Source organism: Poecilia mexicana, unplaced genomic scaffold (genome assembly GCF_051168715.1).
Source record: "Poecilia mexicana isolate PSO_F unplaced genomic scaffold, ASM5116871v1 scaffold_23, whole genome shotgun sequence".
Lineage (NCBI taxonomy): Eukaryota > Metazoa > Chordata > Actinopteri > Cyprinodontiformes > Poeciliidae > Poecilia > Poecilia mexicana.
In genome coordinates this window covers 2,541,895-2,559,824 of record NW_028263392.1, presented here as the reverse complement: position 1 = coordinate 2,559,824, position 17,930 = coordinate 2,541,895, and the positions used below count along the sequence as shown (strand labels likewise).

The following is a 17,930-nucleotide window of genomic DNA, read 5'->3' as shown; positions in this document are numbered from 1 at the left end:
ACTTGCTCACCGTCCAGCAGTACAATGATCCTGAACATACATCCAGAAATACAACAGAACAGTTTAGATCAAAGCACTTTTATTTGTTAGATCAGTCGAGTCCCAACCTAAATCCTATGCTTGCTTCCCAATTCCTATTGAGCTTGAGCATTTGTGCACAGAAGGGCAGACAAAAAGCTAGTAGATACCCCAAAAGTATGACAGTCGTGAACTTGTACTTCATTGCCACCCAAAATGTGGAAGGATGAAAGAGAGACTGTATGTTTACTTTTGCAAGGGACTGTAATCTATACTGCTAGACTTTATACACAAACTCAACAGAGTTTACAATGGATCAACAATAGATTTGCATTTTTTTTACACCACTTTTATTATATAAAACCAGAGATTATCTTAAAAATGATCATCGTCAACATATACTTTGCTCTTTGAACTCTGGTGCTGTAGGACTCAAAGAAAGCTCTATATACTCGATCTAAGCAAACCACTGTCCCCCTGTTGGGGAATGTCACAATGTCTAGTCAGTCAAGCACTTGAGTGCTGACTTTTGTAAGATAACACACAGAGAAAACATTAACAGAACTGTTTTGGTGTTGAAGATCAACTGAGAAGATCTCTCTATATTTTGAAATCCATACAAATAGTGCAAAATAGATTTGTTTAGTGGCTGGAACAACAGCAGCATTCAGTCACAGTGCCGGTTGTAGTCATAGGTCCAGGAAGTACAAGAATATTAAGACCTCCAATCATTAACTTACTCACAGCTCTAGTCAATACATAAGCATCATTTCACTTAGTTAAAACTTAATTAGATCAGCAACACCTGAAAAAAGGCTGATAGGGATCTTCCTTAAAAGCAGTTAATGATAGAAAATACATTAAATGGCTTAGAGCTGCCTAAACACACCTACTACAGCAGGTTTCTCTTACAAATTAGGTTAGTGCACAAATTACAACCCCAGCCCAAGGTCCTTTGTTTACTGGAATGATAGAGTTCCTTGTAAGAAAGCAGAGATGTTGCTGATGGCCTTCTGTTTCACCAACATTTCAGGTAGAACTAAAAAAACTCAACTGTTCACTGGTAAAGTGCTGGCGGTAGGAAAAGTGCTTCAAGCATGCAGTAACAAGGAGTACTTTGTTGTTTGCTGCATTTCCTTCATGTCTGCTTTGGAGCAGGGCATTTTCAACAGAGAAAACGGGAATAAGAAAACCTAAAAGGACTTCTTCAGAATGTGACTCGGGCCTTTTCTTTCTTTGCTCTTCTTCTGCATAGCCAGCTAGAACACCCTGTAGAGCAGGACAACAGAAGACAAAACTACTGCCACGGCCTCTGAGGTGGTGGGTTAGGATTGGGGTAAATAGGAGCTGGTGTTGGGTGGGGGTAAGTAGGCACAGCTGTGTTGGGGTTGGGCGGATACGTTGGCGTGGGGTACTGCGCCATGATCCGTGGCTGGCTTTGGGTAATGGTGTGGGCTGGGGAGGAGCCTGCCGAAGAAGACGGGGGAAGGTGGAGGTACAGAGGAGCCGATGGAGCGGAAGGAGCAGAGGGTGCAGTAGGAGTAGGAACCCTCTGGAGGACGACATGTGGGTACAGCTGGGACTCAGACCGGTAGAGTCCAGGCAGAGAGGTCTTCAGCAGACTCTCCTGACTCCTGAACAGGACACAGAACAACGAGAAGAACACGGTTAGTCAATGCAAGCCAATGTAATGTTTGAGTTCAAAGTGTCTAAGGTTCCAAGACTCAAATGGTAAATGGCTTGTACTTGCATAGCATTATATCAAGTCGAGAGGAGCCCAAAGCTCTTCACATTACATTAAGTCATTCATCAATTCAAGCTTGTCACACGCTAATGGTGGAAAGCTACTGGATAGTTGCTACAGCTGCTCTGGGGCACACTGATAGAGGTAGGTCCAAGGACTCAGTGACAGAGTGTGGAATAGACTCCTACCACGGTCTCCAGTGCAGAAGCACATTCTTTGAACAGATCATAAAATGCCAATGAGATTTGACCATTAGCAGTCAAGGAGTAAAATCTAATATTTTAGTATATTGTCTCCTTCCTAAAATAAAGACCTAAACCAGTTATTGCCAAATGTGTGACAACAAGGTAGTGTATGACAAAGTAGTTTATCATACACTATGTTCAGGTGTAGAAAATCTTGAGTTTGGGTATTATTCTATGTAAACTTTAAAATCATTTTGATTTGGTTTGTTATGGTGGTTTACCGTTGGTATCCTCTGTTCTCATATCCATTGAGGCCTCCTGTCAGGTAAAGGGGACTGTCGGGTGCCAGACGGGGGTTCATCCTTTGGGACAGGTGGAAAATCTTGGGTGGAGGGAAGGCTTCCCACTCTCCCTCTTCCGTCTCCAGCCAGCATTCACTGCGGCGGCCTGATCTCTTCTCTCTGCGTCTGACCAAGACAAAGGTGTTTCAGCTAACTAGAGAACAAGCCAACATGTCTCTCAGCCAAATGCCCAAGCCCACCTGCTCCGGCAGTCTTTCTTGGCACGGTCCCGGCTAGATCGTTCCTGCAGGCAGCAGACGAGGAAGGATAAGGACATGGCGAAAATGACGATGCCACTCACAACTGAAGCCAACACGGCCACTCTCAGTCCACGGTCCTCCGGTCTGGGGATCGCTGTTATAAGATAAAACATGCTTATATTAACACTTCCGATCATTTGTTTTCCCTCTGGACTGGATTGACTTCAAGGCTGAGCCATAAGATAATGACGTTGACCATTAATAATGCAGTATACATAACCACATTCAAAGATGGATCTATGCACCTTCGCAGACGGGTAGGTAGTTGCTCCACTGCGCTTTGCCGCTTCTGACATGGCAGGAGATTTTGTCGCTGCCGACCAGCTGGTATCCCTCCCTGCACCAGAAGGCCAGCACACTGCCCACCGACATGCCTGTTCCACTCTCCACGTAGAAGGAACCCCGACGAGGTGGCAGGACGGGGACGCAGGACATACCTGATTGAAAGGGAAACAAAGACCAAGCATTATCATGTGGACCCTTGTTTTTATTTTTACTCTGTAAAGTGGATGATATTCCAGGTATACCAGGAATACCTGGTATACCTGGTAAAAGTGGTAATAATGACCTTCTCTGCTGTTCTTGTGGTTGGAAGTCCTTGTGACAAGATGTCAAAGAAAGTATGGGTGTTTTAAAACTGGGTTATGATCTATTAGTGTTTGGACTTGGTGCTTCATCCAAGTCTATATTTTGATCATTTCTTGGTTATTTCTTTAGTTTATCCCTTGTGTCAGTTTAGTCTCAATGTGTTTTAGGTTTGTTTCTTTTGGTTAGTGTACCTTTCGGTTTACTGTTAAGTTCAGGTGTCTTTCTCTCTCTTAGTTCTCTTTGTTTTTTTTTTTACCTCACCTCATCCCATCATTATCCCCTTCCCAGCTGTTAATCACTTCCTCTTTTTCCTCTTACCCCAGCTGTATCCACTAACCTGTCATGAACTCTCCTAGTTCCTTTTTCATTTCCACTCCCTCCTCGTTTGAAAATATGTTAGATTTCTATAAAATTATTGTGGATATTCCCACATTACTGGGGATCTATGCAAGTTGTAGATACCACCTCTTGCTCAGTGACTGTTGGATGGAGAAATGGATGGACTGATGAGTAGATTGAAATCCATTTTTTATGCCGATCCAGCCTGTGTAGCAATATTGCATTATGATTTTGCAAAGCTTGAATTTACATAATTCACGTCATGATATTTATACTGTAAAAACAAGTAATGAATTATATCATAAATAAGGAAGTTTTCTGCAGATTGTAAATGTTCTAATGGCTTTTTCGTGTTTCCAGATGTTGCTATAATGAGTAATAGCCAGAGGGGAGCAGGATTCTTCTCTATTACTTACTGTGTCAGCATGAATGTAATCTGGGAGTGTGTGTGCTCGTTTATGAGTGTGTTTGTGGGCCTATGTCATCCCACTGTAAGACCCTGTGAACATGCAGGCTGCTCTCTGCTGATTAGGAGTGACAGATGGGAGGATTTCTGCAATGCTAGAGACAGCGAGAGAGACTATCCCGTGATCTTGTGCAAAGATGATGGCAGTCACGTCAAAGCACACACACCAGACACGTGCATATAGGGATACAGGATAGAGCACTGGGAAAAAATGGGCAGGCTGTTAGTTTTTGTTTTAGTCTTTTTTTTTCTTCTTTTTTTTTAAAGATGGATTTATAACCCATTTCTGTTCCCTTGCATATTTCTTCTTTTATTTTCTTTGCTCTGGTTTAGATCATCAAACCGATTTTACCATTAGACAAAGATACCCTGAGTAAAATACAATGCAGATTCATTATCAGGAGAAAAAAGTTGAGTGAACCTGGCCCTAAAAAAAGTAATTGCCTCCTCAAACTAATGGCCGTCACATTCTGGACTCTTGCTAAACTGTATCTCTGGGATAACATGCGGTATGAAAACCCATCACTGACTGTAGTGAACCATGAAGACAATGTCTGCCAAATCCTCATTTAACTCTGGTTTTTAGTGATTTCATGGGGATTATCGATCATTTTTGCATCATTTCAACCAGGTTATTTAGCCTACATGCAGTATCTGGGACAGAACCTTTTAGGACTGATCATTTTGAAGTGTTTGGAGCATTATATGGTGTAATAAGTAGCAAACAGTAACAGAGTTAAGGAGTTAGGGAACAGAACGCCTAGACGTCCAGAGCCAGAAACTGACGAGGCAGATAAAGCGGAGCGGAGATGAAAAATTTTAACTTGTAGAATGACTCTCCGCACTTTGATTTTCCAGTCAGAAAATATCATTACTCAAGTAGGAATTGGGTGTGCTTTGTAGGTCTGTGCATCACCTCCATAATTCCTACTGCTGAAAACAGACTAGGATTCTCTTTCATGTGTTTGACATATCTAAAACCTGCCCAAAAGGATAAAAATGACTGAAATTTGCATCTGAATAAGATCAGGATATTAAACTGAAAGGAGGTGACATTCATCCGAGTAAATTATCGTTCCACTTTTCGGCAAACGGGGAGCTCATGTATTGGTTATCTGACTGTGCAGTAAATCCCCATTTATTGTTACTTTTATTGGGATTTTATTTAGATCCATCACCAGATTATTGCATCAACCAAAGAATAGAGCAAACAGATAATTTAGTCCTGCGACAGACTGGCGACCTGTGCAGGGTGACCCCGCCTCTCGCCCGGAACGTTAGCTGGAGATAGGCACCAGCACCCCTCCCGACCCCAATAAGGGACAAGGGTGTAAAGAAAATGGATGGATGGATGGGATAATTTAGTCACTGCAGAAATAAAAAGAAGCAACTCTTAAACGATATGGGCCAGGTGCTTAGAGTTTTTGTTGTTTTGCCTTGATCAATTTTTATTAAAAAGTAACATCATGGAGTGCTGTTTTGTCATGACTTCAGATGGGACACATAAAAAATTGTCCCATGCCACGTGTTGAAGTCACACAAGTAAAAAAAAAAAAACACCTAAAGGTGTTGGCATACAGCAACAGTAGACAATCGATTGCATTGTTATGTACTCCAACCACTCAAAGTAATGCAAGTCACATTCAACAACTGATTCTCACATTCATACATACACACTATTGGCAACTTGGACTTCATCTACACTTAGTGGGGAAAAGGCTGGAATTTTCTTTGTCACGTATTTACAGCCATCTCAAAGTTTGTTGTAAATTTGATGATTGCTGCTCTCATATTGTGCCTTACGGTTAGGGTAGGGTCAGGGTAAGGGTAAGGTACACACACCCTATGGAAGACAGAAAGAGTTGGACCATTGCCTGATGCATTAACTCAGTGTAGAAAACCTGAGAGCGTGAGCTGGACAAAAGAAACTCAGGGCAATCGATTGTGGAGACCTCTCCTCAGGCTAAATACTCTTGTCACATCTTTGAGGTCAAGCATTCTTCACTTTTGATGAATGCTTGTTCTGAATAGTGCGTGTATACTTGGATCAGTGTGAATGGGTACGCTGCTTTACTGTTGAGTTACTGTATTGACATTTTAATGTTCCATGAGTGCATTTTATGTACAGTGGGTATTATTATCACTCATATTAATATTGGGTAATTATTAGGGAAAAATGCAGTAGAGTGAGACACATATACAGGCTGTAGGTGGAAAAGAACTAAAAATTATTTGTGTGTTTAGATGAAGAAAAACAACATAATTAATCACATAAACTATAACATTCCCAATTCCATACCTTAGTGGCCAGAGAAAGAGGTACAAAGTCTCCCTGAGGGTTGAAGCTCCTGGTGGGGAGCAGCAGTAATAAAACCTAAAACTCATGCCAATATTATTTAAAGAACATTTCCTTCACACCAATTTGTGGGTCCATGACAAAAGCAAGTGGTTGAAATCAGCTCAAGCATCGTGTGTGTGTGAGTGTTGACTTAGCTCTTTGGTCTATTTGCCTAATCCTCTTGCTTCACTAATACAACTCTGACACATCCGACCCCGGCAACCCGGTAGTGCCAACCAAACATTCACTCTGCACCGTTCTTCTTCATGACTATCCCCACTTGTCTCTGTCAGGAGAGTCACTTGGACTAATCTGTGATTAAATAAAGATTAGTCCTTGTTCCCACAAACCTTTCACAGATAAACCAGAGAACCTTGCTAAAGTTTTCTCAAAACCTGATTTTTTTTTTTTTTGGCCACATTTTGCCAAGTTACTACTAATAACTTTTATGAACATTAATGGGATTTTAGAAGGCAAACTTAACAAAGAGTGGTGGAGGAAAATCATAGTTTTCCAAATTTCTTGGTGTGCATTTGCAGGTCTTTTTGCTCCGATGCTCCTAAATAAAACTCAGAGTAACCAACTCCAACTCCAGTCTGTTTGCTTAGAAAGTCTGGTTCATTTGGAGGCGTGTGAATCCGTAATCAAACTCTGATCTGCCTACAAACCTCCGTCTCAATTTGGATGAAATTAACTCTGGTGTGATTTGAATACATATGTGACTGCAAGTGGGAAAGCAGGAAGCAAGCGAAAGCACAGGGCATTCTGGGTAAATGCAAATACACAAAACAAACGTCTGAGTCTCGCGCTAGCGAGAGAAATGCCTGCAGGTCTTTTACCAAAGAGAAAAGAGAAATCCTACAACCAATAACATCTGGATTTCAGTTGTAGGATTTCAGTTACAGTTTACTGTTTAACATTTTGTGAACTCTGTGTCTTCTTCAGAGGCTTCTGTGTTGTTTCTTTTAACACGAGAAAGAAACAGCACCACCACAGGCGAGGAGGGAAACAGGTTACCTAGAGGGTTTGTGGGAGGCTTAAGGTGTTTGAAAACAAATACATGTCACTTTTTATTGATGAAAATGTTTGAATTGCATGTATCATTTCCATTCTACTTTCCAATTATGCACCACATTGTATTGGACTAACAGAAATCAAGCATGCACGGCATTCTGCGGTTGCAACTTGCTAAAATGTGGAAAAGTTCAGGCTGTACTTTTGCAACGTACTACAGAATATTCCATTCTTCTTTATGGTTCGACCTGAACATATTTATACCAATGTAAAGTCTAAAAACACGTGACTTCTTCCATCACATGCATTCTGAAAAACCTTTATTTCCCCTTTCTCTGCCACAACTCAAAAGATTTCTAGAAATGTCTTAAAGTTGGACATTACAGATCTGAAACACTCCAAACAAACAATGCACCAACATACAAATAATCTGAGTCAGCCTTTACTAGACGCTGAAAGTCGGAACTGAAGCTAATGAATGATGGCATTCATGGCTGACTGCTGACGTGCCCCTGCCACGTGTCCCTTCCTCAGCTTTTGTTTTCCCTCTGCTCCAGATGCTCTCTTGTGTGATCTGACCTCAAACATCATTTCTCTGTGTCCTCCCCATCCGCATATCTATTTCGGTTGCCACTCGCCGATGCGCTGTACCACAACTGATTACCTAATCCCCTCAGCTCTGTCTCTGCTTGCGTAGTGGATGTCCCCAAGCAAACACATGAAGCCGTGGGTATTTTGCCTACAACCTCTGGAGTTTTCATTTACGAACATGAAGTCAGTACCATTTAACAACACCTTATACTTCTTATGCTTTGCATTCTTTCATACACAGAGAATGAATGCAATGGAGAGAGAAAGAGGTACTTTCTCTCTCCATTAACTAACAGCTTTACCTTCAACTGACAGAAGATAATCTGTCCAGGTAAATAGAGCACAAGCTAAAAAGCCAACGTCACTGTTGCAGCAGACGGTGTAAAGTGACCTGGAGCTTTTAATTAGTGTAACCAGGGGAACTATGGGCCAGGTTCACCCAGGAAAACCTCCAAGGTTATATTTTGCAAGCAAACCAAAGTCCTCTGGTCCAGAGCTTGGTAACAGGGTGTGTGTACAACGGGCCTGGCTTTAATCTGTTCTTCTCCAGTAAACCTCAGCCAGATTTATCTCCATCCTGCGCAGTTCTTCCCCATTTTTTGGAACCACCTCAGGGGTGGTACAAGCTGAACCAAATTGCTTGTATACAATACAAGCAATTTGATTGGCAGCAGACTAAATTTGTTGATTGGCCCGTGGATTTACATCAACACCTCAACCACCATTTTCAAATCGCGGTGAGACCATACTAGTTGGCGAGATGTTGAACTGCAAATTGACTGTTCCGTGGTCGAACCTTGAGGTCCAAATGGTTTTGTCAGTTGTGGCGGAAGAACACATACAGCATCAACTGGACTGGGAAACCCGCAACGATCAAATATACTGAGAGATATTGGAGAAACTAGTGTAAACTAGCCAGCAATGTCAACTATGCCAGGTGACCTAGTTGAGTACAGCTCCTCCTTGTTCTTGGCCCACCCAGGTTCCCACAGTCCAGCCCATGTTCCCACCCATATTCACGCCCACATTGTGAGGAACCTACCTCCAAAGTCCCGACCTCTAAAGACGTTAATATTAATCTCCTTGGCAACTACCAATTTGTGGAAACATAACTGCACTGTTGACAAGCGAATATTTCAAATGCCCATCTTGTTTCCAGCCAGTGATTAGCCTTCGTTGCAGTTGCAGATGGAAATGCTTACTCATTGGTTTGTGAATTAATTTTTAACACATCAGTCAAACAATGCATAGGAGGTAAAGGGGGAAAAAAACATATAAAAGTTGCAGGAGAAGCAAAACAGTAATTGTCTCCCTGGTTAAATAATAAACGTACAGTGAATATTAAAGGTATTTTTGTTTCAGTTTCATTAGCTTGTGTGCTGCCATACTTGTAGAATGAAGATTTCACTTTAACAGACCCTGCCTGACTAAATATAAAGTAGATTAAAAGGAGATTTGAAAGCGACACATCAAGGCCCAAAAACAAAGTAATTGATATCAATCTGACATCAGAGGGTTCCAAAGCCATTTAAGGTTTTGGAAAATGCACTGAAAACTTTGATCTATCCAAACTAGTAGACCGACCTTTAAAGTTTCACTTAAAATGTCATACAAGGTGACATTGCTGGCATGGTGGTAGAGTGAGACCCACATGTTCATAGGCTATTAGTACACGAACCAGTTGTCTGGGGTTAGATTCCTAACCTTAGCACGTCACTGCCTGTTTCCTGTCTGAATGCCATGAATAAAAATCAATGTTTCCATGCACAGAAACTTGGATCGAGAGTTGATGTAATAATTGTGGCAAATCTGTCCTATACAGTCAATCAACCTAAGTCTAGTATTGAACTGTGGCATGTTAGTATACAACTTTCTACGCAAGTTTAACTGTGCTACATCTTTACCTTCCTGGTTCCTGCAATTCATTTAATTTCTCGCTGCCTCACCGAAGTGAGGAAGGGGAAGGCTCAATTCAGTCCCTCACTAAGTGTCTTTGTTCAGCAGCCACTTTTAAACTGTGGGAAGGTAATAACGAAGCGGAGTCACTGCCAGCAGCTATATTGGATTGACAGACAGCAGACAGAGGGACGTCTTTGTCCGAAGCTCTCCAAGCCGGCGGGGACCTGAAGTGACGCCAGTGTGAGCTGCTGACATAAATACCTCCGGCTCTTTTGGGGCATGTGTGTTTATATCCAAAGAAATTTTACCCGCCATTCAGGCTGGCAGAAATCCCAACGCTGTCGTTTAAAGGGGGGGGGGAGTTGATTTTATTTATTAATTTTTTTTTTTGCTGTAAAGGATATTTATAGGGATGAGAAATCGCTACCAACTTAAAAACTCACAATTCAGTAAACTTGTCACTACGGATCACAAGTTCTGGACTAGAGGCCACTAACTACACCTAACTTATGATTCTTGACAGTTTTTAGTTCCTGCACATAGAAAGCCATCTCTTCTGTTTTGGTGTGCAGGGTTTGCAAAACTGGCATGTTATGTTGTTTGTCTAACCAATGAGGATTTTTCTCATCAAAGAGACTGAATTGGCTGGTGCAACTTCTTGTCTAAGTAAAGTCGCCTGCTCTGTGGTGTACCAGAGGATATTGCTGTAAATTTTTCGCATCACTCCGAGGCTTGACAATCCTTTAAGCTGGCACACTTCAAAATCCTTTCCGGATTATGTGTGTTTCTGGTTGGGAAGTGGACAAAGGAAAACCTGTCCATCCATGCTTTTGGTTCATCCATAGGGTAATTAGCTTTGTATAACTTCACAATTTAAGTTTATGGTTAAAGTTCAGTTACAATGCCTACAAAAAGTATTCACCCCCTTGGATGTTTTACCCTTTTGTTACTTTTTACAATTTTTTTTGACAAAAATAACTCAAGTATCATAGTGAAAACTGACCTAATTCAACAGAGGTCCAACTAATTGGTGCTAGTCTCAAGATGAGTGGAGTGGAAATCACTTGAGTGCCATGAGTTTGTTTCTAGTGATTCTAATACAAAGACAGCTGGTTCACTGGTTCATTGTGGTGTGTTCATACCAAATGGGTTACACGTGTCAAAAACATGTCTGACGCTTCAAATTCGACCGGTATGCACTTTGAATGCAGATGCTTGACATTTTGCTCTACACCTAGCGTTTTACATGTCAGGCGCGTCTGGCTGACATTCAAAGTCTATGTGGAGGAGGCGTGTTGAGGGTCCGTCAAAATCCCTCTAGCCATTGTTTTCTGTTGCTGGCCTATTTATCGGACGCGTTGGATCCGCTTGACACATCCAATGCCATGACGGGCCCTCATTGTGCCTCCACATAAACTCTGAATGTAAACCAGACGCGAGAAACGCATTTGGTGTTATCACACCATTAATGTTTCTGGCTACAATCACAGTTTTTAAGGGAACACTTATTTTCCAGCAAGACAACAACCCAAAACATCCAGCTAGAGCTACACAGAAATGGTTTGAAATCAACAAGGTGATGCTGCCTGATTGAGACCAATTCCACACACAGATTGATTTGTAAAAGCAACAAACGGGTAAAAATCAAAGGGAAGAATTAATCTCCTGATAGGTTTTCAGAAGCCGTTTTCTTGGTTTTTAAAAAAATATACATTCCCAGTTATGTTGCAACAAAATTTCTGGTCTACAGTCCTTGTTTTGGACGCTAAGGTGAAACTCACGCACAAAGTCTTGCATCCAGCACCAAGAATAGAAAACCTTGAATGGACAAAGGTAATTGGCTTTAACATATATCTGCTTCCAGAGAGAAAATCCGTTCTGCTGTGTGTTAACATGTCAGCAGGATAGTTAGTGCTAGAAAAAACCTGAAATAGAGAAGGCTAATTGGCTTTAACCATAAACTCATTTGACTGAAACCCCGGTAAAGGGTTAGCATCTACATTTAAGTCTTTTGGCCAAACGTCCTACTGGACTCGGAGCGAAGAATAAGCAGCTTACTGTCATGCGGATGAATCTAAATCTGAATTCTTTTTCTTTTTTTTTTTTGGTCAGTATTTATGGTACTGCTAAATTATTCAGCTCTTAACAGCAATAACAGGGCACCTGGTCATGCCTAGAATCTAGAATCAGCAGAGGAGTTGGGTGACTAAAATCTAGACACAGAAAAATAATGTTTAAGGAAAATAAATTCTGAAATAAAATAAATAAAAAAAGTAAAAGAGAGATGAGTGAACTGCAGCCAGGACAGATTAAAGATAGTTCAGTCAGTGAGAGGCCTCATGTGGGGATTAGCACTAACATTACCTCTCGCCTACACTGTTGAGGTCAATAGGTTGTGTTACCGTGTTAATGTCGCAGCTTAGCGCATCTCTAAAGCTGAAATAAACACTACTTATCAGAAGGTTGCTTGCCACTAATCTGGAACACCAGGACATTAAGCAAACCAACACCAACCGAGGCTTCTACCAACTAGACATCCACAAGAAACTTTTAGAGAAATTACTTCCTGGAACTTTATGAATTTTTACTAAGGCCTGGTAATAAGTCATTCATTTGATTTATTTGATTTGAGCTAGAACAGGGATACATCGAAAAGTTGGATGACTGTGGCTCTTGAGGTGTTATCTGAAGAACCCCAGTCCGTTCGCCCATCAATCCGTCCATCCATCTGCCTGTCCGTCCATCAGTTCATTGTCTCTCCATGGAGTTTTGGGTCTGCCTTATGTACTGGAAAACTTCCACAGGGTGGAACCCGACATAGCATCATCACTTGACCCGTTTTGATGTGGAGGAGCAGTAACTCTGCCCCGAGACTTACCTGGGTGACTTACCTTATCTATAAGGACCCACCCAACGAAGGAAGCACATTATAGCTGCTTATATATGGGATCTGGTTCTTTTGGTCGTGATCTGACTCTTGGGAATATAAGTAAACATCAAAATTTAGAGAGTCTGATACATTGACAGCTTTGCTTTAATCACAACAGACCAAACCTTTCTCTACTGCAGTGTATTCCCCCTGCTGGAATAGACTGACTCCTAGCCTGGAAGGAGACTTTCATCGTTTTGTGACTGAGAATCTTAGCTTTGCCCAGACTTATGGTCCATTTTCTCCAAAAAGTGTGAAAGTCTGCATTCCAAACCAGAAAAAATAACTTTAATGCCATGTGAAGTTCTGGATTCTGGCTCAGAATGAAGGAGGTTCCTCAACCATCTACCAATATGAGAGTTTGTGTGCAGTTGTGTCAGTTCCACTGAACAACAGCTGCTGCATTTCCATTGCAAACGTGCTCAAAACTTTGTCAGTGTTTCGCTAAAGTAAAAAATAAACACAATTTCACACTTGCTGTGTTTCCATTAAATAAGGAACAGAATTAAAATCACATGTGAATAAGTTTGTTCATATGATGAGTCATTAAAACATGCTGACTCATCATCCTCCTACCACTTCCTGTTGTCTTCTTCGTCATTTCCACCAGTATTAAAATCTGGTTGTTGATCATGTGACTCATGTAATCTTAAGTGTTTCCATACCAGTTTTTCAAAATACACTAATTTTGATTCGGCCAAACCCCCTTGCCCCCCACCTCATCCTAGCACCAAAACTTAGACTTTTTCTTCTTTATCTGATTTGTCACTTTTTGAAGTTTTGAGCCGACATCATGTCGTCAGACGAGTTTGATTTAACAGGTGTCATGATTCTACAGTACAGGCAGTAATCAGATAATCCAAATTGTCAGTGGTGTGAAGCATCCAAATCTGATGGAGCTAAACAAGAATAAAAGAAATCTGTAACAGAGCAAATATTCTTCACTGCTTTGTAAACTGTAACAAAAGCCACCACAAATAAATGAGTCCAAGTTGTGCAAATAGTACTGCGTGACCCTATGATTGCTTTTTAAAAATAAATGTAGGCCTATTAAATAAAGTTTTCCGGCTCCTTGGGAAATAGCTCCGACTGCCTTTCATTTGTCACAGAATCCCTGGGGTCCGGTGGTGAAAAAGCCTTTCTGACAGCCTATTTAATTGGAATTAATTGTTCTGTACAGGAAGCCAATTTAAAAATGACAAAAATGTCCCAAACATAAACCCGGTGTTGCTGCTGCAACCCAACTCTAAAGCCAAAGAACGGCTTCAAACAAATCAAATGAAATCTGAACGAAGCAAAGTAGTTTACCGTCCGACGAACACTTTGATATTAATCACAGCTTCGGGATTTGAAATGTTCGGAAATGCCCTCACACAGCCGAAGCTCCGGTCTGGTGGAATTCACGCATGTGGTGCAATGTGGCAAGCCAGCTGATCTCTTTGTGTGTGTGTGTGTGTGTGTGTGTGTGTGTGTGTGTGTGTGTGTGTGTGTGTGTGTGCTGTTAAAGCATAAAGTGCTTACTTTGGCTCGGTTAGACAGAAAGCTGCCATTATGAAATAAGCAACTGTGTTTACTCTCTAAACCTTTAAGAAGATTTCTGCGGTCTAAGCGTCCGTTTCTTGTGTTTGTGAGTGAACGAGTGTGTACCGAGCACGTTTTTTTTTTTTTTTTTGTGATCCGCTTTGGGCAGTTCACGTAAGCACGTGACGATGTGGCCGCGGAAAAAACGCAGGACAGGAGAATAAATGACGGAAAAGGAGGAAAAACGAGTCACATCGACAGAGGAGAGTGGAAGCTCATGCTCCAGTGGAAGTGAAGTCATGCGAGCGGCGCTGCAGCGTTCCCTTCAGCCTGAACAGCTCCAGCTTTAATGAATTGTTTTCCACGGCAACACCTGAAGCACACCGCCGCCGACAACAAGCACGCGAGCTCCTGCGCGCCTCACCTCCAACTTCACTGCTGAACACTTTCAGCTACACACACATCCAGGTCTAAAACTAAGAAGGAACCTCATTAAGAAGTAAGCAGCACTCAGGTCCGACGGCACGCCAACTTATTCCCACTCATTGCTGTCCCAGTTAGCATATAAGCAAGTGTCCTTACATGTGAAATATCAATCTGTTGGTGAAATTTAAACTCACTTAGCTGTTGGGTTTTGATTAAAAGCTGTTCGATGCTCTAAAAACATCATCATGGCGTGGCATTACAAAGCAAAAATAGATGTTTAACTCTTTTAAAATAGTCAGTTACACTTGTTTTTTTTTACACGGATAAAAGTTGTATTAGCCAGTATATATTTCTGTGACATTTTTTGTGTCGTTTTTAAAGAAATCAGTGTTTGTGGAGTACCGTTTGAAGTTAGATTCAGTGTTTGGTTCTAAGAAATGTTCAGGTTTTATATAAAACTTTCCCTTTGTGTTTCCTTTTATAATTTGATAAAAGTCTTTATTCATCATCTGTTTTCAGAGTCAAAATCAAAAAGACATTACAGAGGAACATTTTAATACTTTTTATGGCCTGATTACGACATAAATGGGGTATTATATGTTTTCTAGGCACATTGTGCCATTTTATAGCACAATCAAGTAACTATTGCCTTCATTTGTTATAAAAATGCCATAAATATAAACAAGTACTTTAAAAGTTATTTGACTTCACCACTGCAGAGCAGCTGTCCAGATACAACCCAGCTGTGTTCGGCTCATACCTTTGCTTGAAGTGCTGGTGAGGCGCTGCAGTTCTTTTTTTCAATCCTAGTAACTAAGTAACTGTTTTTAATTCCAGAAATGGATAGCATTAACCAGATGTTAGAGAGTAGCTCGGCTTTTCAGGTTTATGATGGAAGTTGGTTGTTGGGGTGTTTTTCCCACATGACAGTCGGTAGATTTGGTTCGATCGGGGACCAAAATTATAATATTTGTTCAATTTCACACTGCACTCTGTCAAATGAACCGAACCCTATAAAAAAATCTGTTCACCTCCTGGGCTGTGGTGGCGCTGCACCAAGAACTACTGAAGGAAACAACACTAAAATCTCTGAAGATGACACTGAACGCAACTTCCTTCTTCATGAAATACAAACAAAAATAAGAGTGGCGTCAGATTTTAGTGCTTGTAGGATTTCTCTTTCGTCTTTGGCAAAAGACCACAAGCCATTTCTCCATGTAGCGCTAGACTTGCACGTTTGTTTTGGTTGTATTTACCCAGAATGCCCTGCACTGTAGTCCGCTTCCTGCTTTTTAAGGGGTCTCTGGTCAGTTTGGTGTTCACATGCGCATTCAAACCACACCAGAGTTCACTTCAGCCAAACAGAGACTTACATTTGCAGTTGGATCAGTTAGCTTTTTTTGGTCCGCATCAGAGTTTGATTACACATTCACACCTCGCCAAACAAACTGGACTTCAAAACAAATGATCTAGAGTTTGATTAAAGTTGTCTAAACAGGGCTTGTGAGAATGCACCCTTAAAAAGATGCAGATATTTAAATAAATGAGTTAAAACTAGGGATGAGTTGACAGTCCTTACAGAGGAAAGTGGGAGGATGTTTGTATGAGCAACATTCTAGAGGACAAACTGCTCAGCACAGCACTGGAAACAGTCAGTGTTGTTCTGTTGAGAAATAGTTTAAATGTTTCAGGCAAATGTATAAATGTGTATTTATATTTCATGTAGTGTTTGTTTTCAGCTGTGGAAAGTTTTGCATTTGCTGAACTCCCCGATCAGAACTTGATTTTCCCGGCTGGCATCACCATGACTGCAGACTACTTCAGGTTAATGCCGGGCTTTGCCACACCAAGACCAATCGTTTTAGTGTGACAGTCAAAAGTCACAACACATTTTAAAATAAACTTAAACCAAGTTTGAAAACAAAACAAAAAAAAAAAGCTTCACACAATCCCAGAAAACTCTCAATGAGTGGCTGACTAGTGGAAGACCCCACCTGTGTAGTTGTTGGTGAAGACCTGAGTCTGCATCTCCGTTGGCGTCTCCGTCTGGTCTTCTGTCGGTACCTCCGCCGGCTCCTCTGTGGACGTTTGAGCTACGGTCTGCAGGTCCGGCTGCAGTGGCACCATGGTGCTGGTCCAGTCCTCTGGCAGCATCGCGGCAGTGGTGGACCGGCTGTCCTCTGGGCTCAGAGTGGAGCCCTGTGCCAGAACCAGACAGCAGAGCAGGGGCAGGAGCAGCAGCATCCAGAGGCAGCTGCCTCCACTCCTCCATCTGTCCCACGGTGGCATGGTGTCAGGTAGTGAAGAAGAAGAACTCTGCAAGAGGGACGAGGACCTGAACTCACAGCCTCATCGTCTGGCTGCAAACAAAAAGGGAAAAATCCTTCACTGGGGGGGAAGTTGGTTGCTTTCTTCTTATCTTCTTTTTCTTTATTCTTCTTGATGCCCTTCACTTCAAACCCTTTGTGGATAGAAGCAAACTGTGTTTCCCCTCATCATCTCGCTGCACTGCATGACAGAGAGAGAAGGGATGTAAGAGACGGCAGCACGTCCGCGTACGAGCCGCATCCAGCTGTAATCTGCCCCGCTCTCTGCTCACTCGCTGTTATTCTCTCTCCAGCCTTCTACTCTTTGTCCCTGGGCTCACTCATTCGCTCAGCTTGCTTACTCTCTCCCTCCTGATCTCCAGCTGGGCTGACTGAGCTGTTGCGTAACACCAACTCATTTGCTGAGCTGTAACTCATGCAACCTTAAGTCCAGATATTCCTGGTCCCTTGTCTACCCTTGAAGCTTGTTTCTCAGAGCACAGTGCAAACTGCCGCTTGTAAGGGAAGACTGTAGATCGAGAAGATGTTAGCTTCCTCAATAGCAACCTGAAGGCGCGATCTCACCTGGTGGAAGGAGGTTTGACAATGAAAACAGCAGCTGAAAACCACTTAACATGAGGGGTTCGTGGTTGAAAAGTCTGAGTCAGTTTCTGTTTCCAAATACAATCCTGACATAATCTTATGAAAGAACATCTAAAAAGGAAGTTTTCAAAAGTAAAGAAGCTAAGCAAACTAGCCTGGCTCTGTGTGAAGCCCTAAACCTTAGCTAGGCCGCTCTGAGCATCAACATCTGTTTGGGATCATGACAGAATCACATTTTTCACGGTTCCACAAGTCATAGCTAGTTGTCCAAAACCTTTAATGCTAGCACTACGGAGTTAGGCTGTTGGTGTTGTTCAACCTTTGACAAGACTAACTTTTGCAGTTTTAAAAATCTTAGTGCA

At 41.8% G+C, this 17,930-nt stretch overlaps 1 protein-coding gene across 1 annotated transcript; it reads right to left on the bottom strand.

Moving 5' to 3' along the window:
• Positions 1–62: 62 nt before the first annotated feature.
• On the bottom strand, positions 63–17,296 carry LOC106909980 (uncharacterized). The gene is made up of 5 exons (XM_014976523.2): positions 16,654–17,296; positions 2,794–2,985; positions 2,489–2,642; positions 2,229–2,414; positions 63–1,652 (listed from the first exon to the last, which is right to left on the bottom strand). Exons 1-5 carry the CDS (start codon positions 16,946–16,948, stop codon positions 1,316–1,318), a joined length of 1,164 nt encoding a protein of 387 aa, XP_014832009.2. The 5' UTR covers positions 16,949–17,296; the 3' UTR covers positions 63–1,315.
• Between the last annotated feature and the right edge of the window lie 634 nt (positions 17,297–17,930).